At 43.9% G+C, this 26,811-nt stretch overlaps 1 protein-coding gene across 1 annotated transcript in view; it reads left to right on the top strand.

The window, feature by feature from the left end:
• The window catches only part of FGF18 (fibroblast growth factor 18), a 158,611-nt gene extending 132,190 nt beyond the window's left edge, over nucleotides 1-26,421 (top strand). Inside the window, exons 3-4 of the mRNA XM_088451459.1 lie at nucleotides 4,619-4,725; nucleotides 26,155-26,421. Of these exons, the coding sequence (XP_088307585.1) occupies nucleotides 4,619-4,725; nucleotides 26,155-26,421 (374 nt within the window). The remainder of the gene's footprint in view (nucleotides 1-4,618; nucleotides 4,726-26,154) is intronic.
• Nucleotides 26,422-26,811: the final 390 nt, after the last annotated feature.

Below are 26,811 nucleotides of genomic sequence, written 5' to 3'. Positions count from 1 at the left end.
CGACTTGAGAATATCCTGGGAAGGCGCCGCCTAAATTCCGGATCTGATCCGGTTTGGAACCCTGTTCCAACCTCCAGGTCAGACTCAGAATTTAGGTACAAAAGTAGTATTATACAGAGATGCAGGCAACTGTGGACACTAATTAATGAAAAATCCCCATTGGCCATCCAAAAGAAAGCTTGCAATAAAATGGCTTAAGTAAACAGGCAACACATACCAAACCTCTAGGACTAGAAATAAATCATGCCTACACTGCAGTCAATAGACTGGAGAGAATCCTTCTATCAAATTAACTACTTTTACAAATCAAAAGGCATTAGAAACAATAGCACATGGATTCAGTGTAGAATTTGCTGGTTACTTGTTAGAATAATTAATAAACCAGGCACAGGAGGTGGAATACTCTGCAGTAAAATTCAGTATAGAATTAATGATACCTACATCAAGTCCTTGGGAAATTAATCTAGTTGTACCCTAACAAATGTAATTTCAGAGTCTACAGGGTTTTATACTTGAGTCACTTGCTAATGAACAAAGGAATCAAACTAACCCCTGATAAAAATGAATCCATATATGTATAACAGACCACCCCGTAAGAATAAACTTGTACTTCAATGCTTTCTCTGAATGACTAACTACATATCCCTTGCTCTCTCTGCCATGATGGATGGATTGACTAACAGGAAATGAGGGCATAGGGCCTGATACAGAGGTGGATGCAAATCAGATCTGAGCTGCATCTTCAGTCGCAGTGGATCTTATAAGATATGCAAATGTCACAGGAGCTGTCCCTTTTAGAGAGACGCCTGCTGGCAGCTTCTCAGATCCGCCACTTGCATCCAAAGATGCAGCATCGGATGAACAATGGGAACATAGGTGGCACCATCGGACCTTGGAGCAACCCTATGGTTGCTCAGAAAGTCCATCGCAATTGAGACACTGGGGACAGAACCATTGTGTCCTAAGATGCAGTCGCTGGCTGCGACTCCCCCCGAAAACAGTAGTGACACACCTGTATTTTAGTCACCACTTCCAAAAGGTCGCTGGCTGTCAATCAAAATGTGTCAAAATCCACACTGCGACCGCCATCGCATAACCATCGCAACACATGCACAGTGCGGCTCAGACACATGCACAGTAGACAAAACATCGCCCAGTTGTGAAATATATATAAACTGCGTACACCGATGAATCAGCCCCATAATCCCTGCAAAAGTATTATATAGAAAAAATGAATCCGGGTTACCTAGGTATCAATGCCATAAAATGTTGGCCAAGGGCAGCCATTTTTTGGTCATCTATCTATGATGAAATTGAAAGAGAAGTTTCCCAGTGTACACCATGTAACTTGTATAATTCCTATCAAACTAAATAAACAATAAAATTCCTGGCATGCCCTGTTCAACCACCATGGCAGATGTTTTCGAATGGTGAACGAAAGAACATCAGGGGAAATGACTACTGTACTTACCTAACTTATCCAGTATCACGCTAAATACAAGCAACACTTTGCAGTTTGTGGGCATTCCATGACACCTCATGACAGACAATTTTAGGCAATGCATGAACGGAGAATACAAAGAATTTGCAGACTTGGGACTTTCAGCATGTTACTTGCAACCTTTTGTACCTAGAATTCAATGGCTTTGCAGTGATGGAAGTGCATTCTGCCAAGTATTTGTTGGAGAAACTTGAACGTCTGTAACCTTCCTACAAATGTTCTGCCTTTGGCAGCTCAACGCCTGCTGTCACTCCTTGCCAGTCCCAGGGGCGTACGTTTATACCCAGTGACTGGAGGAGAAATAGACAATAATGCCACCCCCAGCTAGCACATGCACTTCTGTCTCAATATATCCCAGTGTCTCCCCAGCAGCTACCTTCTTTCTCAACAGTCCCCTTCTGCTTCCCCAGGCAGCCGCTTTCTGTCTCTCTCGCCAGTCCCCTTCTGTCTCTCTCGCCAGCTCACTTTTGTCTCCCCAACCAGTCCCCTTTTGCCTCTCCAGTCAGCCAGCCCCCTTCTTTCTTTCCAGACCCATTCAGTTTCATCAGTCAGCACTTTGCTATCACTCCAGCCCCCTTTCTTTTCAGCCAGCCCCCTTCTGTGGCCCCAGCCAACCCCCTTCTGTGGCCCCAGCCAGCACCCCTTCTGTCTCCCCAGCCAACCCCCTTCAGCGACCACAGCCAGCACCCCTTCTGTCTCAGCCAGCACCATTTCTGTCTCCCAGCCAGCCTCCTTCTGTCTTCTCAGCCAGCATCCTTCCATCACCTCAGCCATCATTTTTATGTCTCTGCAGCCATCATCTGCAGCCCACACACACTTACCTTGTCTTCTGGGCGGCTGCTCCTCTGTTAGCGGTGTGGCTGGCTCCTCTGTTATCGGTGTGGTGTCACAATAAAGAAAAAAAATACATAATTATTATACCAGGAAGCCACCATCAAGCGACAGTGGCTGCCCGGACCTGATTCAGCTATACCAACTGCATGCACCACTGCAGTGATAAGCAGGGTGCAGGTAGCGTTTATAGAAGGATTTATCTGTGCCCCCCTGACAGCTGGCACCCGGAGGCAAATACTTCCATTGCCTCTGGAAGTTCCACCACTAGCCAGTACCATGATGCTCATGGTTAAATCGCAGCTACAAAGAGTTGAATCACATTTACAGCCATTGCTAAGAAATCAGCGAAGGCATATTATGCCAAGTCTGCACAGAGATTGATACCTTTCACACAAGGCAAGACTGTGCAAATGCAAATACACTGCGGGAAGGACAAGCTGGGCAAAAAGTTATATCATCTAATCTGATGAGAACACATTTGAGGGGAACAGGTGCCTGAGGGACATACTCCGGCTCACGCACAAGTGATAACTGCTCCACCATCAAGTCACACAGCCCATATATCAGCACACTGAACTCCACACCTTCAGACTATGAGATGTCACCATGTCTAATGGAGCACACATGTGGAATCATTGATCAGGAATTGTAACAGATGTTGTCATCACAAGGGCTGAGAGGGTGTGTAAACTCAGGCCCTGATTCAGAGCCGGACGCTCTGACAGAGTGCTCGCTCTGAATCCGGACCAGGCTATTTTTTTTTTTAGAACGGCCTCCTGGCCGCTCGCATAGCTGTGGGTGACTACCCACAGCTATAGCGAGCGGCCAGGAAGATGGTCGCGATGGTCAAGACCATCACGACCATCAGGCTTGCGACGAGACCCTTGTCTCTCCCACTGACATCACTCGTGATGTCAGTGGGGCCGGCCCCAAACGGAGGCGTTCTCATGGGAACACCTCCGTCTGGGCATCCACTCCCCCGGCCTGACCACCAAAGGGGGCGTGCTGTCACTCAACATCGACAGCACGCCCCCTTTGGTACGAGACCCGGAGCGACGGATTACCCGTTGCTATCCGGGTCTCGCGCATGCGCACGACAGAGCCGGCTACGTCGTGCGCATGCGCTCTGGGCCACCATCGACCCGTTTGCGAGCGCTCAGCGCTTGCGACCGGGTCTGAATCAGGCCCTCAGTCCAGTCAGTTTCATAACATTATAATTGTGTACCGTGGAGCTATCTCAGATTTGGGAATACGTTAGAGCAAGTAACTGTACCTGAACAAACCATGTTGCAAGGCAAGGGGTGCAATTACATAATTTTTTTTTGCATGCAGGGTAAATACTGGCTGCTTTTGCATGTAGCCCACAAATGCTATACAGATTTATTTTTTCCCTGCAATTTAGATTTCAATTTGGGCACGCCACACCAAAATCTAAATCTCTCTGCGCATTTTACATCTGCCCCACCTGCAGTGCAGTATGGTTTTACCAAGATGCACAGTTTATACTCTATTCCAAACTCTGTATCATGCCCTGTATATTTTGCTGTTTAAGCCACTTCCCTCTTTCCCATTTCCCTTGTCAGTACTGTTTCATTTAGTTACAAGTTATTTGAGAAAGAAGATATAGAAGGATGCAGCCACTGAAATGACACAGGTCAGATCCGCACTTGTGAAAGTATGCTAATGACTCAGCCGCCGTCTTGTACACAGAGATGACAAAAGGAGCTAATTTATGGGGAAAGCATAAGCTTGAATTTGAATAAAACTGAATCATTTTAATGCTGTTTATTGATGAATTACCCCAGGTTTAAAACCATGGCTCTAAAATATATTTCGAATTTTTTTTAAAACCCACGTATTGAGATGCATGTTTCCTAATTTGCATACATTAGTAAATATGGAAGTATGACCAGTTTAAATCTATCTATAGGGTCCATCCAATTAGCCGTGAAGGGTGCAAGTTGCTGTTGTCATGTCGTTAAAACGCTGGTGACGGCACCGTATCTTGCACCCCTCACAGCCGGCTCTATGCCCGAATTTGCACAATTTTGCTCGGAGCCCTATGGGGCTGCAAGCACTTTTGTGCGAGGTTTGGTTGCATAAAACACGGCTATTGCCGTGATAACTCGAACATGCGAGATCATTGCGGCTAATTTGTTATCGAGCCCTATATATTAGATATATGCATACTTGTACATGTTATATTATTATTATTATTATATTACTCGCACAAATAACAGTAATGCAGCTCAGTTAAATAATGTTTCTTTTTTTCTTTCTAAGCCCAGCTGCTAGTGGAAACTGACACTTTTGGCAGTCAAGTCCGGATTAAAGGAAAAGAGACAGAATTTTACCTTTGCATGAATCGAAAAGGCAAGCTTGTTGGGAAGGTAAGTCATTTATATACTACTAAAGACAGCAAACCATCCTTATAGCCTGATGTTTTCTCTGGTCCAGGCTACATTTTGGATGCCTGATGCAGTAAAACAAGCAGAACAACCTATCCAAGTACATCGGTAGTATGAATTTTTAGAAATGTTCGCTCGTAAATTAAGTTTCCAGTGTCAAGAAGCAGGATTGTCATAGAAGCCCTGGTAATGGTGTCATCAAATTACTAATTTCACTATGCAGTTTTAAAATGTGTCATTAGAAAAAACAATGTACATTGTCTGATCATTTTTATTTAATATTTTACATTATTGCTCATATCCACAATGACAAATTTAGACTTTGCTGCCACAGTAGAGATATTGGGGCTAATTATGAGTTGGGAGCAAAAAAAAAAAAAAAGCAAGTAACTTTTTATCTGGAACAATCCACAATCCAATGGAAGGGGTGCACATACTTTTTGTTATTGCATGCAGGCTAAATAATGGCGGCTTTTGCATGTAGCCCACAAATACTGGATAGTGTTATATATAGTTTGCAATTTTAGATTGAGGTTGGACACACCCCTCCCAAATCTAAATATCTTTGCATAATTTACATCTGTCTCACCTGCAGTGCAGCATGGTTTCCAAAGTTACCTACTTTTTTTCCTTTGCTCCCATCTTTGAATAAGCCCCATGGTATGAGCAAATATTAATTTGAATCATGGTAGTAAAGTATAAGGTGACCTGTTATTGTATTGTTGTGTAAAGTTGTGAAATCTGACTAAGATAAAACTAAGAAAAACGTTTTGTGTATATGTTTGTGTACTTGCCGAAAGGAGTGAAGACGAAGTCCTGCACTACTTTGAATAGGTGAGATTAAGGGCTGAATTCAAGTAGCCCTGTTAAATTAATGGGGGTGAAAAAGGGTGGTAGCTTTGGACTTCGTCTGGGGCTATTCAATTCCAGACCCTTTTTCACCAAGCCCCTTTTTAATGCTCGTTAAATGAACATGTTAACGGGCGTTAGCATATAGAATAATTGATAAGTTCACAGACTTAGGCCCGTATTCAATTTGAGCCGAGCCACGATAATTTAACGCGGCCCGGACTTAACGCTCACTTCGCCTGTTTTGTAGGCGTTAAAGTATCACGCGCGTGCCCGCGTATCCCCGTATTGAATTTGAAAGTAGGCGAAAACGGGACCAGGGGATACTTGGATCGGCGCAAAACAAAAAGGGGATTTTCGGGAAATAATCCTAGGACCCCCCTAAAGATGTCCACACATGGGGGATCACTATGGGTACCCCGTTTTTGGCTGCAAAACAAAGTCTGGTTTTTAAATAGCCGCGGCTGGTGTTTTTTTTCCCGAAGAAGTGATGCAGAAGAGCACTTAGCTTTTTTTTTTCATTTTTAAAAGTGGTACCATCAAATTTAAGGTACATGAAAATGGGTATTAGCATATTTTTAAGTCCCAAAAAGCATTTTTTTTAAATTCAATTAGAAACCCCGACTTCCTTCAGGAGTTAAAAATGGGGGTACCCTTAGTGATCCCCTATGTCTACACATCTTTAGGGGGGGTCCCTTGAATATGTCCCGAAAATTCCCGTTTTGTTTAACCTGTAAAAAAAAGGGGTAAAAATTTACAAAAAAAATGACATAAGGTCCCCCTCCAAAAGCCAAACCAGCCCCAGGCTTGCCAGCCAGTGGTGGTTTCTAAAAATATGGGGAACAAAATGTGTAGGGTTCCACAGTATTTTAGAAACCAACCCAAGGCTGCAGGGACCAGTTCTGGTTTTAAATATAGGTGGAAAAAAAACGTGGGGATCCCCCTATATTTAAGACCAGCACCAGACCCAACCGACTGGGGTCTAATGCCACAGTCCGGAGTCCCAATCACCGGGACTCCAGGTCCAAAGCATTAGCACCCCAAATCGGTCAGCGCAAGCCGGTGATCTCGGGGGAGTCAGGGACCGCCCAAAGAAGGGTCCCCCCCCTCTCGAGCACCACAGGCTTACGCTGAAGCCCGGGGCTCTTCCCCATACCCCTGGTTCGGTGGGTATGGAGGTAATGGGGGGGGCCAAATAATGTAAAACTATTGTGTTTTACAGTGGAACTACAAGTGCCAGCATGCCTGCCATTTTGAACTTGTGGTACAACACGTGCCAGCAGACATGCGGGACCTGTAACTTCACTGTAAAATAAATAGTTAAAAAAAGACAAAACACACACCGTGACAGTATAACTTTATTACACACACCTACCCATTCACACATACTTACCTATAACAGATGTGTCTGTCCCCTTGTCCAGTAGAATATCCTTAATGAATGGCTCTGCAAAAAAAAATACATACTCACCTATATCCTGGTGCTGGTCTCCGCAGTAATCCAGGAACTTGGCAAAACAAAAATCGATTTTACTAGGGGTGTGCACCGGACACTTTTCGTGTTTTGTGTTTTGGTTTTGGATCTGGATCTTTCTTCGTGTTTTGGATCTGGATTGGTTTTGCCAAAACCACCCTTCCGTGTTTTGGGTTCTGGGTTTTGTGTTTTGGATCTGGATTTTTTCTTAAAAAATAAAAAAAACCCGCTAAAATCACATAAATGGGCCTTTTTTTGTTCCTACGCTATTAATAACCCCAATAACATTAATTTCCACTCATTTCCACTCTATTCTGAACACCTCACACCTCACAATATTGTTTTTAGGCCAAAAGGTTGTACCGAGGAAGCTGGATGACTATGCTAAGCGACACAAGGGGGCGGCACAAACACGTGGCCCATCTAGGAGTGGCACTGCAGTGGCAGACAGGAAGCCAATCAGCGTTATGGTGCCCATTTGCATGTAGCACGAACCCGGGAGATCCGTGCTACATGCATCTGTGTGATTGGCACAGAGCAATGACAGGTCCGTGAGACCCGTCTGTGCTGCTGTGGTAAAAAAAAAAAAAAAAACCTGTGTAAAAAAAGAAAAAAATGGCGTGCACCCCCCCAAAAAAGAGCAACCAGCCCCGGGCATTAGTAACCCAGTGCTGGGTGTGCTTAAATACAGGGGACAAACGACGTAGGGGTCCCCTGTACTTAAGCACAACCAGCACCGGGCTAGTCAGAACCAGCGCTGGTTGCCAAAATACGGGGGACAAACGACGTAGGGGTCCCCTGTATTCTGCGCAACCAGCTCTGGGCTCTGATCCGGTCCTGGTTCTGGAAATATAGGGGACAAAAAATGAGTAGGGTTCCCCTGTATGTTCCAGAACCAGCACTGGACTTTTTCTAGCGGGGGGCTGATGCCACAGCCAGGGGAGCCCTTTCACCGGGCCCCCCAGCCGCAGCATCAACCCTGACCGCTAGTCAGCCCAGGCCGGGGATCCCTGGAGAGCTGGGGACCCCCCCAATAAAGGGGTCACCCTCTCCAGGGCACCCCAGGCCCAGGCTGATAGCCCGGGGCTATCCCCGCCACCCCTGGTGGCGGTGGGTGGCGGGTTGATTGTGTGGTGTGGTGTAAATAAAGAATATCAAACATTGTCTTTACAAGTAGAACTGCAAGTCCCAGCTAGCCTGCCCCGCATGCTGGTACTTGGAGAACCACAAGTACCAGCATGCAGGGCATTAAGGGCCCACTAGTACCTGTAGTTCACCTGTAAAAAAAATGTTTAAAAAAACACAGGACACACACACCGTGACAGTATAAGTTTATTAAACATACATACACACACACACATGTACACATACTCACCTATGTAACCTGTAGCATCGGTCCACTTGTCCGGTAAAGTATCCCTAGGGGACCTGTGAAAAAAAACATACTCACCATCTCCTATGCGAGGTTCTGTCCTCTTCGTTCCAAAGTAGGCATCCCCGGACTTGGCAAAAAAAAAAAACGAAAACGCGATCCACGAACTTAGTACCGTTCTATAGAACGGTACTTCCCGAATGAGAGCTTAGCGGCGGGGTATCACCATGGAAACCCCGCTGCTAAGCGTTCATTGGCTGAGAGAGGTCATCTCCCGTCTCTCAGCCAATGAACGGCTCCCTCCATTGTAGTCAATGGTGGGAACCGCAGGGTAAACTTTAATAACCTTGCGGCTCCCAGCATTGACTACAATGGAGGGAGCCGTTCATTGGCTGAGAGAGACGGGAGATGGCCTCTCTCAGCCAATGAACGCTTAGCAGCGGGGTTTCCATGGTGATACCCCGCCGCTAAGCTCTCATTCGGGAAGTACCGTTCTATAGAACGGTACTAAGTTCGTGGATCGCGTTTTCGTTTTTTTTTTTTTGCCAAGTCCGGGGATGCCTACTTTGGAACGAAGAGGACAGAACCTCGCATAGGAGATGGTGAGTATGTTTTTTTTCACAGGTCCCCTATGGATACTTTACCGGACAAGTGGACCGATGCTACAGGGTTACATAGGTGAGTATGTGTACATGTGTGTGTGTGTGTGTGTGTGTATGTATGTTTAATAAACTTATACTGTCACGGTGTGTGTGTCCTGTGTTTTTTTTAAACATTTTTTTACAGGTGAACTACAGGTACTAGTGGGCCCTTAATGCCCTGCATGCTGGTACTTGTGGTTCTCCAAGTACCAGCATGCGGGGCAGGCTTGCTGGGACTTGCAGTTCTACTTGTAAAGACAATGTTTGATATTCTTTATTTACACCACACCACACAATCAACCCGCCACCCACCGCCACCAGGGGTGGCGGGGATAGCCCCGGGCTATCAGCCTGGGCCTGGGGTGCCCTGGAGAGGGTGACCCCTTTATTGGGGGGGTCCCCAGCTCTCCAGGGATCCCCGGCCTGGGCTGACTAGCGGTCAGGGCTGATGCTGCGGCTGGGGGGCCCGGTGAAAGGGCTCCCCTGGCTGTGGCATCAGCCCCCCGCTAGAAAAAGTCCAGTGCTGGTTCTGGAACATACAGGGGAACCCTACTCATTTTTTTCCCCTGTATTTCCAGAACCAGGACCGGATCAGAGCCCAGAGCTGGTTGCGCAGAATACGGGGGACCCCTACGTCGTTTGTCCCCCGTATTTTGGCAACCAGCTCTGGTTCTGACTAGCCCGGTGCTGGTTGTGTTTAAGTACAGGGGACCCCTATGTCGTTTGTCCCCTGTATTTAAGCACACCCAGCACTGGGTCACTAATGCCCGGGGCTGGTTGCTCTTTTTTTGGGGGGGGGGGGCACGCCATTTTTTTCTCTTTTTACACAGGTTTTTTTTTTTTTATTTACCACAGCAGCACAGACGGGTCTCACGGACCCGTTAGTGCTCTGTGTCAATGACACAGATGCAAGTAGCACGGATCTCCTGGTCCGTGCGTGCATCTGTGTCATTGAAATACACAGCAGCACAGACGGGTCTCACTGACCCATCTGTGCTCTGTGTCACTGTCAATCACACAGATGCATGTAGCACGGATCTCACGAGTCCGTGCTACATGCAAATGAGCACCATAATGCTGATTGGCTGAGAGCCGTGACAGACGGCTCTGTCAGCCAATCAGCACTTTGCCCATTAAAGGCAAAGGCATTTTTTTTTAAATGGCCGCTCGAGGCAAAACCTCGAGATCCGACAGCAGATCTCGAGGTTTTGCCTCGGGAGAGGGATCCGGGGCAGACAGGGAGATCCGAGCTTGGGCTCGGATCGCCCCGGATCCCCGAAGTTCGGGTGGGTTCGGTTCTCAGGGAACCGAACCCGCTCATCCCTAGATTTTACACGAACCACGCAAAAGCTATCAGTATGTGTGTTGCCACACATACTGATAGCTCCCGAATGCCAGCTGACGGGATATGCACGGAGCTGGCACGTCCCGTGAGCCAATCAGCGGCCGCGCTGACTGTAGAGCGGCCACTGATTGGCTCCGGCTACTGATAGTTCCCACGTGGTGTGATTCGCCCACGTTAACACACGGCACCCGTTAACACATTCGATAATGGAGATTTATTTTCATGTCTGATCAGACCCGAAATAAATCCCATTAAGTGCAGCCTGCGAGTTGCCTTTGGGGTTAATTTAATAGCCCCGGGAGATCAATTAGCACACGGTAAAATATGACAGATAATTGAATTCCACCCTAAACTTTATAAATTAAACACTGGCGATTTGTGAAATTCCATTTAACCATGAACTTTTGGTAGTGCGGGGGTGCCAGCAGTGTCCTCAGTGCAGGTTTACTGACTGTGTTGGCAGTGCAAGGGTGTTCCCAATGCAGGATGCCGGTGGTATCAGCAGAGCGGGGAGGTGCCAGCGGTGTCCTCAGTGCATGTGCGCTGACCGTGTCGGCAGTACAGGAGTGCTGGTGGTGTCCTCAGTGTGGGAGTGCCGGCAGTGTAGGGGTCACTAAGGGTGTCCTGAGTATGTGGGGCAGCATTGCAGGGATCCCGGCAGTATAGGCAGCGGGGGATGCTGCCAGTAGAGGTGCCGGCGGTGTCGGCAATGGGGGGTGTCGGCGGTGTCAGGCAGCGAGGGATGGCGGGTACCATCTTCTTTTGCTTCCTGTGTGCATATTAAATGGGCTTAACGCTGATTGGCTGAGAGCCGTGACAGACGGCTCACTCAGCCAATCAGCGTTAAGCCCGCTCAATACAAAACCTTGCGACCCGACAGCGGCATCGCGAGGTTTAGCCTCAGGTGAGGGATCCGGGGCAGGCAGGGAGATCCGAGCTTGGCTCGGATTTCCCCGGATCCCCGAAATTCAGGTGGGTTCGGTTCTCTGAGAACCGAACCCGCTCATCCCTAATAAATTCATACAGCATTTAAAAAGTACTGTAAACTCCATGCGAGAGCCATAGTAAATGATGTTTAGAGACTTAGATTATATGCTACAGAATAAAATTCCATAATTCCTTAGTATTTAGCAAAATGCATGTTATAAAATCAAATTATGAAATGAAACAAAAATAAAATTAATATTTTTATTATTGACCTTGCAGATGGCCCAAGAAGAATGTACTCCAAATCTGCATCTAACAATAAACCTAACAGGACAATGCTTTCATTCTTCTTTGGTGTTTTAGGTGTAGACCCATGAGAGATCTTGGCTTGTAAACTGTGGGCTAAATCCTTTTCTAATTCCGTACCTGACCTGAAGAGGGCGAATGCTATGCAAAAATGTGTTTTTTAATTATTTAAAAATTAACAGTAATTTCGATTTCAATTTATTTTAGAGACCTCCGCCGTGTTTTAATACGCTTGTTAGTAAAATTTCATGATCTTGGTTTGTAAACTGTGGATTTGTATAGAAAGACAGAAGGACACATTTTAATTTTTATATAGTAGATATATATATGGGTGGCACACACTGTGCACCAATAAATTTGGTACTATAACTCATAGACAATTGCGTATGTAACTTAAAACCACTTTGGTCAATGCTGATCTGAATTCTCTATATGGTGTTTCCTCGAATCCCAATGTGTGCATAGTAATCTGTATCTTCAAAATTAGGTACACTTAGGTACAGAGGGTAACATTTATACAAGGGCTGGATGTTACCCCTGTACCTGAGAGTACCTGATTTGGAAATTACCAAGCCTGTCCACATTACAGCAATAGCCCACCAATGCTACACATTACAGTAATTGCCAATACCAACCCACATTACAGCAATACCACTCATTACCGCAATACTACTATGCCCACCCAATATCAATGCCCCAACACTATACCACAACCACTCCGAAACCACCCCAATCACCACACTACATCAAGGTTATTATCCCTATTTATTTTTAAGGTGCGACAAAGAGTCCTCAGTGCTGTACAAGGAACATACATTATAACAGTCACTTGACATATCATAACTACAATACATGTGAAATTAAATTGCTAGAGAGAACACACAGCCACCAATGATAGAATAAATAAAGATGTCACTTAATATACAGAGATAACTGGTATATATAATATAGAAGAACTGTATGAGTACTCAGGGCCAGAGGTGCACACTACTGCAGCTGTCACTGCATCTAATGAGACACCCACCAGCTGTGGTGCTAATCCGCCGCTGTGCACACAAACATACACCATTGGTCAGGGCCGAAATTAGGATTTTTGTCACCAGGGGCAAGACAGTAATTTGGCGCCCTCCCTGGTAATTCCACCATAGTAATGCCCCCTGCAGCAGTGCCTCTATAGTAAATCCCCCTTCAGCAGTGCACCTATAGTAATGTTCCCTGAGGTAATGCCCCTGTAGTAGTGCCCCGCAGTATTTCCCATATGGTAATGCCCCTGTAGTAGTGCCCATATAGTAATGCCCATATGGTAATGCCCCTGTAGTAGTGCCCATAAAGTAGTTCCCATATGGTAATGCTCCCATAGTAATGCCCCTGTAGTAGTGCCCATAAAGTAGTTCCCATATGGTAATGCTCCCATAGTAATGCCCCTGTAGTAGTGCCCATAGTAATGCCCCTGTAGTAGGGCCCATATGGTAATGCCCATATGGTAATGCCGCTTACACAAAAAAAACAATACTTACCTTAAACCCCGATCCTATGTCTGCCGCCGTCCGGTCCGCCTAGCTGCTCCTCGGAACTATGGGAGCGACGTCATGACATCTCTCCAATAGTGACCGTGGGGAGAGCCGGAAGCTGGAGTTCAGGAGAGAACTCAAGCCTCCGGCTACCGCGGCACTGCAGGGAAGGAGGCGGGTGCCAGCTGGTAATAAAATGTCAGCAGGTGTCCGGCTTGGAGCCCCCCTGCGACGCTGGGCTGGAAGACACTGGCGGCGGTTGCAGCGGAGCACCCGGTGCACGTGCACCTCCAGGCCCCCCTAGTTGCGGCCCTGCATTGGTGGCGCCATTGGACATTGCACCGGCCCTGTGGTGGTGCAGAATGTCTGACTAAACATGGTCACCGGTGCCAGTGCAACTGTAACAAAAGACTCAGTTGCTGACCTAGACGCACCCGCATTTGGCTAGCTACCGCCCTGCCACCTCCCAGGAACGCCACTGAACTTGCCTTTCTCTGCATCCAAATTTGCTCTGCAACTCCTGGCGATAACCATCTGGACACATATGCAGTGTGACTCGTACGCATATGTAGGCTGAAGATATCGGGCACTTGCATGCAGCATCAACATAGTGTGCACCTCTGAATTAGGCCCCCTGTCTTTTGATTAAGACTGTCTAGGGAAAGTCTACTAATAGTGGGAAAGTACTTTAAAGGCAACTACAAGATGCTAATAATATAGACTGCCTTAAATGTAATTAATAGTTAGAATATATTCTTCTAACTGTCACCCACCTCCCTACTTCCACTCATCCCCCCAACCCACCACCTCCACACCAATTCGTTCACTAGGGGGCATGACATTATCACCCATGATCGCATTGCAAAATGCGATCATATCACCGGAACGTATCATCCGGCACATGCAGGGATAGGCGCTCCGAAAGGATCCAGTCCCTGCTATGTGCCTGGAGTGCTGCTGGGACTGCTGAGCATGTGCAGTCATGCTGACTGCCCATGCACACCTGCCATAGCCGGGGAAGATTCTGGAGGAACCCTCCACCAGATAATTATGCACAGTGTAGCCCATAGGCTACAGCGGCTAACACCATCTTCAGATGGCGTTAGCTACAGGGGCCAATATCTGGAATGCATCGTATTCCGGTTGTTTGTAAATTTGGCAGCATCGCATCTCCCATAAAAACCTATGGGGGTTGCGGCTGCCAGCAGGAATGAAGAGATTGCAGCAGGTATTGGAGATATACATCTGGGGGAAACTTAATATTTGTGGTTGTTTTGTGGATATAGCTGCAAATAAACAATAATAAATGGGCCCCTCGGCCTGAACTGAGGCTCCTCTACAACACCAGCTGGTGACTGTCCAGGGGCGGATTGGGATGGAAAACGAGCCTGGGAAATTTATGAAAACAACCCTAATGGGGGCGGGGACTGTTGATGGAGTGGGGCCTGTCAAGGGGGCGGAATCCTTCCTCATAGGGTCTGATTCTGAGTTGGACACAGTCGCAGACTTCCTTGCGTCTGCGACTTTTTTGCTAATGCTGCTACAAGCCCCTTCCCTGGTATGCATTTATGTGTAAGAATGTGCAATATAGAAATCTCAGACCAGAGACTGACTATAGCTGTGATAAATAACAGGGACAGCTCTGGTCACTGCTAGGCCTTTCTTCCTGGGCTGACCCTCAATGTTTCCCTGCCTGGTGAGAGCTGGCTCTGGGAGCTGAGCTGGACTGGGGGGGTCTCATCTCATCTACAGACCACCTTGCATATTATCACTGCTGATGGAGGGTGAGAGCCTGGTTGCCTGCCTGTGTGTGTCCATGGGCATTGGGCAGGACTTCCCTTCCCTGGGCCGGACTGGAATCTGTGTGTCCTCCCCTGTGTATTCCCCGCTACTAGGCACCACTGCTGCCTATCTTCCCGGGCTTCCAGCGAGGAGACCAGGCATGTTAGGAGAGCCAGACCCCGTAACTGCAGGGCACGCCGGCTGCCAGGATCACTGTGCAGGTTTAGCTGTAGAGCTGCTCCTGGCTAACAGCACACGGAAGTGCCTGCTAGCCGGAGTCTTTAACAACTTCCGGTTTTGCGATCCACGGCGTACACCAACCGGCCAGTGACAGTAGCATAAATCATCAGCCTGGGCTGGTAGGCATAGTGGCCCGGCCTAGCAAGCTGGGTAAGCCGGCCTGGCAAAGGGGAGGATGGAACTTACCCATTGTCTCGGTGGCCCAATCCGCCCCTGTGACTGCCACATATAAAAAAAGGCATCTGCGGTTGCACATGGGAACCCACATGGAATGTCTGCACAGTGACCTGGCAGAGACAAAAGGAATGGGAAAGAACAGGAAGAGACGGGAAGGAGAAAGGCTGGGAGGAACACAGGGGGAAAAACAGGAGAGATGGAAGGAAAAACAGGGGGAGACAGGAGGAAGACCGATTCAACAACATGGAAAGATAGGAGGCACACAGGTGGAGATGGGAGGAACATGGTGGGGCAGAACATGGGGAGAAATGAGAAAAGGGAATAAAAAAAGTCCATATAATACATACATTACATACACAAAATAACTAAGTGCCAAAGAACACCAGCTGAGTGTAAAGTATATGTGTGTTACACATTATATATATTATAAATACTATATTATATATACATACATACATACATACATTTATGTATGTTGCATCTGAATTAATTGGTCCTGGAATCTGGATTGTTGAAGTAGAAAGACCACTTTACATCCATCAGTAGTTACAGGCTGTACACACAACTGCTTACTGCACAGTCATCACGGGGGTGGGGCTGAGTGGAATAGAGGAACTCGAGGAAGCAGAGCCGTGTTGCTGTGACGTGTCCCTTCCAGGCAACAAATCAATAGCGAGCAGTCTCTAATTGCCGGGGCATCTTTAATTAAGCCCCAATAGGTGACCCCTCACCTATTGGGGGGGGTCGTGGCCCACAGATGGGGGCGGGGCCTCGGATGGCCACTAGCAGGCTGCTGAAGCAGGAAAAAATGTCCTGCCTATAGCAGCAGGACAGATGCTGTGGGCCTGTTTTGATGGGAGGGCCTGGAGCTGCAGCTCCACCCGTCCCTTGTTAATCCGGCCCTGGCGTCATCATTGGCAAGGTCTTGAAAAAAAATTCAATTAAAAACATATTAAGACATGGACAAATAACATTGTAAATAGATTTTGTGTTTCTAAACAAATCATAAGATATCCCTTTATAAACAGATCATACAATATCATACCTCCCAACATGACCCTCTCCAGGAGGGACACAATGCTCTGGTGGTCCTGGTCTTCCCTGGTAAGAGGTGGGGCTGCAGCACAGTTCAAAATTCATATAGGGGAGCCACACCAACTGTCATTTCACACGCTGCCAAACATCACTGGTTGGGACTCACTGGCAGTTGGTGTAACTCCCCTATTTGAATTTTGGACTGTACTGCATCCCCACCTCTGGAGCCGCCACCAATCATAAATTACCAGGGCAGTCCAGGTCCAGAGCATTGTGTCCCTCCTGGAGAGGGTCATGTTGGGAGTTATGCAATATTAATTTAACAGACTCATGGATGTGTTTTGTGTGCTGTTGTACCTGTATTCCACACAAGTAAAAAGTACAATACATAAATACTTCAACCTATTAACTTAATAGTTTAATTGGAGAAGTGAAAATAAAAACTTGAAAACATTAGAATACTGTATATATAAAAACTGAATGTATGTCCTTACTGGCACCGGGCTCCTTCCATAACTTGCAGCTATATTCATATTAATAATGATGCCTGAAGAGAGTTTTTAGCAGTGACTTGGATTCTACTTATTGCTGACCTCTTCTTTACTTATCTGCCGCTTTAGCCATTTCCTCATTCTTGCTATATCATACAGCAAACTTTTATTATAGACTGATGCTTATCATTTACTGGAATGGAACAGATCAGGAAGATCCAAAGCTGCATGCTTTAAGGTTACTAATCCCTGGGATGGGACCAGCAGAGGGGGGAGGGGTTTGTAGATGACTGGAAACTCCCCCTATTTATTTATTACCAGTTATTTATATAGCGCACACATATTCCGCAGCGCTTTACAGAGAAGATCTGGACATTCACATCAGTCCCTGCCCCAGTGGAGCTTACAATCTATATTCCCTAACACATGTACACGCATACACTAGGGTTAATTTTTTGGTGTGACTCAATTAACCTAGCAGTATATTTTTGGTGTGTGGGAGGAAACCGGAGCACCCTGAGGAAACCCACGCAAGCACAGGGAGAATATACAAACCCCGCACAGTTAGGGCCGTGGTGGGAATCGAACCCATGACCTCAGTGCTGTGAGGCAGTAACACTAACCATTACACCGTCTGTGCTGCCCAATTTTACTATTTGTTATTTGTGTCATAATTTGTGGTGTGGAAGACTAATAACAATACAAGCTGTAACTTTGTTTGTAGGTTTAGGGTTAGAAATTCTGTAAGCATTTTCTTATTCGCTGCATTCAGGGTCAGACTCAGTGGTGTAACTAGGGTATTTGGTGCCCGGGGCAAGATGAAAAATGGCAGCAGTGTGCTATAGGAGTATGTGGAGGGGTGCAGACTTACCAGAAGTTTAATGGGGCTCATCCCTTCAGTATCTGCAATCATTAATGAACATTTTTGCAATGTTTTATTAGACAGTGGGTGACAAGTCTCGATAATTTTTTAAACTTGGTACAAGGAGAACATACCAGAAGTACCTATACAGCCATTAACTGGATTGATGATATTGGGGCTAATAGGGGTATTCAATATGGAGCCAAAACGCAGTTTCTGCGAGGTTTTCGCTCGGATGACGTCATTTTTGCTGGTTTTACTTTTACACCGTATTCAATTTGAAAACTTTTCGCCGGTGCGAAAAGTATATTGCATTCAACCCTGCGAAAAAGTATCACCAAGGAATGGGTGGCGAAAAAAAGTGCAGAATTGGGGTTTTGGGGTGCAACATTTCCGAAACCACTCTGCAACCTTCAGACAGTCTCCCAAAGGTAAACTGTGTAAAAAATTTTTTGAAAAATACCTCAGAGGACCCCAAATAAGCACTTTCATTTTGGGGGCGAAAAAAAAAATTGGGGGGTACAAAGTTAAAAACTAGCGAACTACAATCTAGGGGGGTCCCCAAGTATGCCCCAGGTGTTTTTTTCATTGCAGGTGTTTACAGCAAGTGGATTTTTCACATTTTTTAAAAGTTCACTTTAGCAACTTTTAAATATGCTCACCCCCATTTTCAAGTACCCCATATTTGCTGGGACTAGTTATTTTCAGCCAAAAAAACTTCTAAATACTATTCTTCACTACCTTCCCAAATCCCCAAAATAGCAGCTATTGAGCCAGTTTAAAGACCCCAAAAACCTTCAGCAGGGCTAATCGGGGGTATCCAGAGTGATCCCCCATGTCAGAGCATCTTTTTGGGAGTGTTAGGGTGATTTCCCCAAAAATCAGCGAAGTTTTCGCTGATTTCACTTTTGCCGGGTGCCGTTTTCGACGATTTCATATTGAATACGGGTATAAGCGGGGGCACGCTGGATACTTTTTCGACGACAAAATCTCCGATGTGCGGTGAAAACTTCGACGGCGAGGTTAACGTTTCATATTGAATACCCCTGTAAGTGTAGAAAAATATCCTTCTCTTTGGTATGTACAAGTGACACTGGAATTTGATAAGAAGTATCTTAAGGGAACATAATTAAGAATTCAGTTTATTGCCTTAATCTGTCCTGAGATCTCTGAAGGGAGAGAAGAGCTTCCTGTCATTGTAGGAACAAATACCTGGCAGAATGGTGTAGGACGGAGTGCTGAAATTGTATATTTGGTCCACTGTTTTTAGCAGGTACTTGGTTGAGAATTGTGGATTTTATTCTGATGCTTTGCTTTACATCTATTACTCAAATGTGTTTCAGGGTATGGCATTATTTATCACTTGATGCTTTATGAAACTTTAAAACAAGGACTTAACTGAGTCATGCTTCTTTTATGTGATTAGCTTGTTTTATTTATTGTTTTGCAATATGTACTTTTCATTTAAAACGTCATTCCAATGTGCTGAATAGTATAATTTGTTGATTTTTTCCTGCACTTGTATTAATTTTATTTGGTGCACTGTTAGGTGCAGTTATGAAACTGATCATGGATGCGCACTAATCCCCAAAACATTGTGCTGTTATGTACTTTGTCTTATTAAAATTGAGCGCTTACTTTACTGGAGTGCCCACTGTAAGTGTCAAGCTTGTCGGATGAGTATAAAATTTAATTTGGAACAAGCTCAGCGGGAAGTTCCTGGCTTTTGCCAGATAGCATTTAAGCAGACGGAGTTCCTCTGTGTCTTTTGGAAAAAAGAGACTCTTTCCTGTGTAGGTTGATTCTGTCTGCTGAGCAATGGATTTTTGTTCATGTGTGTGAATTGTGTTTACTTGCTTTGAATATTTTTTGCCTTAGGAATGTTTAAATATGTTCACCAGCTGTTCGAAAAAACGAAAAAAGAACCCAGAAGAAAATACGTGGTTTTGTTGCACCAGTTGTGCCTGCTTAATATTTTTTTTAATTATTCCCTTCACCCTGATTATCACAGATAAACAACCCATGCATAATATTATGGAAGAAGCAACTATCTATTTCAGCTAAGGCATGTTACATAAAAAAATAGTTATCTTTGTTTAGTAGGTAAAAAAGATTTTACTCTGTATGCTGCCCTTTAATATAGAACACTTAAAAAAACGTGTAATCATAGACCTAAGAAAATTTCTTTCTCTGCGGAAATTTAAAATAAAAATGTTGTTTGAATTTAACATTTTACGGGAATTAAGAAATATGATTTTTTTTCTTATTTTCATGTCTCAGATTCATCTGGCTGCTTTCCAGATTAACATTTCTGTGTTCAGCTTTCAATCCAGAGCCACATGTTTTCTGCAATTTGTTGTAATTTTAATACCAAAGACTTTCTTTAAAGAAATCTGACTAATTTAAAAAAAAAAGTGTGTCAAAGGCTGTCCAGTATATTGTTAAAAAGACAATAAAAATAGAAAGAAATATATTTTATATATTGAAAATAATAATATTTATTAAAATTATTGTCTTATTTAATAGAAAAAAACAGGGCAAGTAACTTTTACTAGCTTCATCCACAAGGATTTTGTGATAATTCATAAAATAGTTTTAACCCCCTTCCCCCACACTCCCTTTTTATTTGAAGATTCAACCAAAAGTCATTAGTGAGCAATTTATTTTATAACAAGCCCCCACCTTGGAAGAGGACCATGAAAGCCCCTAGCCTCGGATATTGTTATTAATACCAGGGGTCTGTTTAATTCAAATCTAAGTTTAACAGTAAGTGAAAAGAGGCCACTGTGAGGTCATTGAACTCCTGACAGGCCTCCCCCCGGCACACACATGTCCTGTACTGATTGTTTATACTGGGGCATGCTTTTCTCATAAAACGTCTATTTTTTTTTTTAACATTTAAACTTATTTTATCAATTTGGATAAATGTAATTTAAACAAAAACACAGTCTAGCACAAAAGCTTACCTCATGCCAAGTTTCATGGATATATCTGGCAGGCTTTGGTCTCAGATGACTACATTTCCAAATCACAAAAAAATCTGAAAAAAACAACTATTTTTTTTAAGTACTGCCTCAATATTGGCTGAATTGATTTATTTATCATTATGTAATAATATTATTAATTTTAAAAAAATCATAAATTCACAACTATCCTACAGTCAGTAGCAGTCTACCAAGGACCCTTGAAAAAGCCACACATTTTTAAACTAGCTTAAATCCTGCTTTCTGTGTGATTATACTGTTTTTACTTTTGCAATATTGAATCATTGTTTCAAGGTTTTGGCAAATTGAATTTTAAATATTGTATCACTTTAAATGGTACTTTATGATGGACTTGTTTTATTTTTCAAATTGTGTTAGAGCTTAAATTGAAATTAAAGCATTTTAAAATAAATTTTATATTTTTTTATATCTAAGCAATTAAAAAGTCACATTGAAATTTGTTAATTAATATGAAGGAGCCCATTGGAATGAATGCAGTGTCAAACTAGAGCATAAGGGGTATGACCAGCCACCAGAGGCAGTGTGGCCAGCTACCACAGATGCTTGGCTAACTATTAGGTGAATCTTGTGTAGTTTCTATAGAAGTGCTCCAAGCTTACCCTCTAATAGAGTAACATTGTATAATTCGAGAGCACAATCTGGAACCTGTATTGAAGATGAGAGGTGGGCCTTTAGGTAATGGGGTATGAGCAGAAATACATCTACATCTACCCAAAGTTTGGTCCCAGCATTCTGCACTATTTTAGGTTTATTGATGATGTCTTGATTTTGTGGCGTGGCACTGCCGACTCATTTAGAAATCTGGTTAAGGAGTTGAAAGCACTTGAGACTCCTATTAAATTCAAAAGTAGGGTAGAGATGCAAAGTATTAAATTTTTGGATGTGTCCATCTTTAAACATGATGGTTCTCTTGGTACAGCATTATTCCATAAAGCTACAGATAGGAATACACTTCTTTATGTGACAAGTCAAGTAGCCATGTTAAGATCAATGCTGATTGACCATGTGCCCAAGTCAGATAGGGGTGGTGACAGGGACAACTTGCTGTTGCAAAAAAAAGGCCCATTGGAGTTTTATGCTGGATATGATTGCACCAAGGGGCCTTAATGAAAACATTAATTATAAATGCTTTCTCTGAAGTGTGGGAATAATTGGTTAAATAGGCTATGCAGTATTTGTATCATTTCTGTTGTGTATAAGTTCGTTCTTTACTTTTCCTTTATTATTTTTCATTTATTTTCTGTGTCTCTTTGGATTTTAAAAGCATGTAGAGTTGGTAAGATTTGTGTTTTGGGTTTACAGGGTTATACTTTAGCACCTTGTTAGTTACTCACTCCTTGAGGCAGTCCTATGATGCGATTAGGCAAGGGAACAATCTTAGATAATGGATTTATAAAGTTTTTTGGGTATGGATCCTTGTTGGCACTTTGAAGTGTGCCACTAAGCAGTTAGTGATATGGATCTATAGGTTTTGAGAAGTGTGTCCTCTGTTGGAGTGCACGAGTGAAGCGGAGGTTTGCTTGCCTTGTTATTGGAGATGTGGAATATGCAAACTCCACACAACAGGAAGCGCGTCATACCTGTGGAACGCAGGGATGCCGGGTGAGCACCGGAAGTGTAGCCGAAGCGGGGAGCAGACATGCGGGCTGTGTATCATTGGTCACAGCTGAGGAGTATGAGAGATTTGCCTGGGTCGCATATAGGGAGCGTCTTTGGGGTGAGTAATGTAGTGTTTCTTCTGAGCATGCTGATGAGTTCTGATGCTGCTTGTCTTTAACGGTCCTGACGCAATCAAGAGATTTAAAGCAGTGGTGATCTGCAATTTGCATAAGAATAGTGAACGGTGGACTTGATAACCAGAACCAAACAGTGCTTAAAATCAATATAATATAAGAATAACATTTTTTCAATAAGGTATCATGTGCAAGATATTTAAAGTGCCAGTGCTAGAAAGGTGTCTACAATCTGAAAATGCTGATGAAGATATAAATGCCTACAAGTGAGATGCAAGCAAAGTATGTCTAGTGCATAAATTGTCTGTGCAATCAAGTGTGTCCAAAATGAGGTTACTAGCGTCAAAGAAGGGGTTAAAACCTTCTAGACAAACGTTTAATGTATGTAAATAACCTATAAAAATGTAAAATTTGCTCATCTACTAGGTACCAACAACAATGAAAGAAATTAAAAAGTAAAAAATACATTTAAACTAATTTCATATAAAGACATGACGTCTCTCCCATCACCTACTGCGGGAGGCGGAAGGTGGAGCTCATGAGTGAGCTCCAGGCCGGCTCCAGCAGTGGGCGCCACCGCCGGGTAGTAAGAGTGTACTACCTGGCGACGGTGTGCTTGTTACTGTGTAGTGCGGTCCGCCAAACCCAAACGTCACTCTGCACTGATCTTTCATATAGAACATCAGCACAACTTATTGGCCATGTCAGTGGCCTCGTTATAGTTCCCGGAAGGCGTCAGATTGAAGGGCAGAGCTATTCCTCCACCAGTGTAAAAGAAAGGGCATGTGGTTGCCAGTGAACAGTGAAGCGAGTGGAGAGATCGCCTGCATCCACCCTCTGCGTTTCAGCGGACACATGTTGTGTCTAGTCTCCTCTTAATAAATGTTTTGTGTCCAAAAAGCATTCGGGTTATACCTGGGTGCTGTTAAAAAAAAATTGTGTCTAAACATCAACTAGTGCAGTATCTGGACTGCTGTTAAAAAATGTATTTGTGTCCAAAAAAACATTGGCCAATATCGGGGGGTGCTTTTAACAAAATATTTGTGTGCAAAAAGCAAGTGGGCAGTATCCAGTCAGCTCTTGATTTTGTTTTTTGTGTCAAAAAAATTAAGTGATGCAGTATCAGGGTCGCTTTTAAAAAAAAATATTTGTGTGCAAAAACCAAGTGTCTGGTCAGCTCTAAGAGAATTTTCTACTCTAAAATTTAGACCTGTTTAATTATTGGCATGCAGCAGAGCACACTAAGGGGTCTATTCATCATCACTGAATTTCTACAAAAGTAGGAGAAAATGCTTTTATAGAAATGAAGTGAAGGTAAAACAGGAAATATCAAATATATCTCCTGCTTACCTTTCACTTCTGATGTGGCCTGATGTCCTCATACACTGGAATGGGGACAGAAATTCGTCAAGCTCCGAAAATACAATGTTTTCGGAGCTTGACTGCTGAGCACTCACCATCTTCAGATGGGGTTTGCTCCCACTCTCAACACACACCCTGCTCTTTCCCTATGTGAAGGAGTCCCAAGGTTGCGAAGATGGATCCTTTCGAATCCCTCCACCCCTGTCCGGCTCCTTCCATCGAACATCAGGGCTTTGAGCGCATGCATGAACTCAGGGTCATGCAGGCGCACTAGCATTGCCAAGACGGCTCGGCAGTGCTAAGTTTCACTGCTCCAAAAGGTGAAGCTGCTAGCTGCTTCGTGGAGACAGCTGATTTTCGGATCAGCTGTCTCCGCGCCGGAGCAATGATGAATTGCTCTGGCACTAGCGGCGAGTTAGTATGTTAATTATCGGGGGCCGCTCGGACCCCGATATTTAACATAATGAATAGACCCCTAAATAATCTGATGCTGATGCCAGTAGAGGGACCAGACCCTACAGATTTCAATTTTGAAAAAGCTGCAGACAACTGGGCCTCTAAGAAGAAGAGAAGTATTAATATATAAAATGTTAATCTCGAGTTTAAATCAATATACAGTCAGGATTTCAACATTTCATTATTGAGAAGGCCACTAGCTCTGCTAAAAATGCAAGTTTTATGGGACTGTCCCGCCATCCTAATAATGAATACTTTTGTCCTAGCTGCTGAGAAATATGTCATGCTCCTAGTGATCTCCACCAATCACAAACCAGGCATATGTATCAAAGCTTGATGTGAGATATATATCACCAACCAATCAGCTTCTAACTTACATTTTGAAGGCTGTGTTTAAAAAATTATAGTTAAGAGCTGATTGGTTGGTGATATATATCTCACATCAAGCTTTGATACATATGCCCCATATAATCAACAATAATGATATAGTCTCAAGCGCTCTTTTTAGGTACTGTCAAATAAAGCACAAAAGGTGATACTAAATCCCAGAATAGTAGGTCCCACAGTCAAAAAGATTCAAGGTAGAACACCAAAAGACAATATAGTCACTTTTCTGTAGAATGGAGATTCTTCACTAGAAATCCTGTAAAAGCTTCTGACAAATAACCTGGTTCCTCCAACAGTATAGGGTTTATTTCAACACTATAGCCTGTCGGTGTCAGCACAAACGTTGACTCGGTATATGAAAAACAAGGTTAGGGGGACAACATATATAACGCTGTATTCAACTAGAATTCGAAAAGTCCATTTCGGCAATACTTTTTTGCCGATGAAGTCTTTTTTGCCGGTTTCAACTTATCCCCATATTCAATTTTAGCGTAGTTTCTCCAGCGCGATAACACAATGCAATGTAAAAAGTTTTGCCTATGAATACCCGGCAGAAAAAAGTTCAGAATTGGGGTTTTGGGGTGCAATGTTTTGGGAACCATCCTGCACCCTATAAATAAATAGCGCCTATTGAAACCATTTAAAAACCCCAAATACCTTTAGTAGGGCTATTCGGGGGTGAACCCCCATGTCAGAGCATCTTTAGAGGGGTGTCAGCCTGACTTCCCCAAAACTGACTGAACTTTTTGCCAATTTCAGTTTCGCCGGGTCCCGTTTTCGCACATTTGCAATTGAATGCGGGGACGCGCGGCAAAACCTCCGTTGATGGCAAACAGTCCGGCCTCTGCCTTTTTGCTCCTAATTGAATACGGCCCATAGTGTAAAACCATAACATTTATTCATGTAACCACAAACACAATAAAAATGCGCACCATCAATGACCTTTTATGAAAGGCACAATCTCATACTTATAGGGGTGTTAACGCTCCCCCTACTCAGCAGTACCTTCTTAGGATCAGGATACCAGCATTTCAGAGTGATACATCAATGTGTTTCAACCATATATAGGTCTTTTTCAAGGTGTGAGTGTGAGAAAAAATGACCAGGTCTTTATAGCAGAAAGTGTGTGTTTACACCCCTTTTTTTCCTTAAGGGGCGTGTTTCTCTAATTAATTCTAATAACCTTATGCCCAGAATACAACTTCAGCCGAGCTGCATAGACACGGGAAATATAGATAAAAACTTACCCCATCCCCGATCTCACAGGCAATATCTTTCCCCATTTGAGGTAATACGGACTAAAATCCCCGTGTTGCATTCCACCCTTTGGAAAAAATAAAACAATACAGTAGGCAGAGTTTGTTCTGGAGGGAGATCCAACAACCATCTACAGGTCTACTTCTATGTAAAAAATATTATGCAGTACTTATTTTATTTTCGTTTATGTATCTTTCAGCCCGATGGAACTAGCAAGGAGTGTGTCTTCATTGAAAAAGTGCTAGAAAACAACTACACAGCTTTTATGTCAGCTAAATACTCAGGCTGGTATGTGGGATTCACCAAAAAAGGAAGGCCCCGGAAAGGCCCGAAAACGAGAGAGAACCAACAAGACGTGCATTTTATGAAGAGATACCCAAAAGGTTTGGTGGAGCTGCAGAAGCCTTTCAAATACACCACAGTAACAAAGAGGACTAAAAGAATACGTCCCACAAAGCCAAGTTAAGAAAAAACAAACAATCTTATTTAATAAAACAACCTTAAGTTTAAATCTAGAGCAAAACAAGATAGGATTTCTGTGTAATAAAAAAGTGCTAAGTATTTATTCCAAAAGATATTATGTAAAAAGAAACCAAAAACACGGCACTTAGGTATTTAGATATAGCTCTGCACTAGATTTCTGCAAAAGAGGTTTTATTAAATAATCTTTAAATGGATTAATGTCACTCATACAACATTACTGCACCAAAGGAATATTTGTGAGTTTAAAAAAAAAATGAGGATAAAGCTTTATTTTTGTACTTTGTGTTTAAAAATTGTAACCAGGAATGCTGGGAGACTTCACTGTGACTTGAAAAGACTTTGTTCTATTTGAACTGATGTAGGTGCTATCATC

The sequence above is a fragment of the Taudactylus pleione genome, unplaced genomic scaffold (assembly GCF_031769625.1).
Source record: "Taudactylus pleione unplaced genomic scaffold, aTauple2 ptg000025l, whole genome shotgun sequence".
NCBI lineage: Eukaryota > Metazoa > Chordata > Amphibia > Anura > Myobatrachidae > Taudactylus > Taudactylus pleione.
This window is presented reverse-complemented; position numbering and strand designations above follow the sequence as displayed.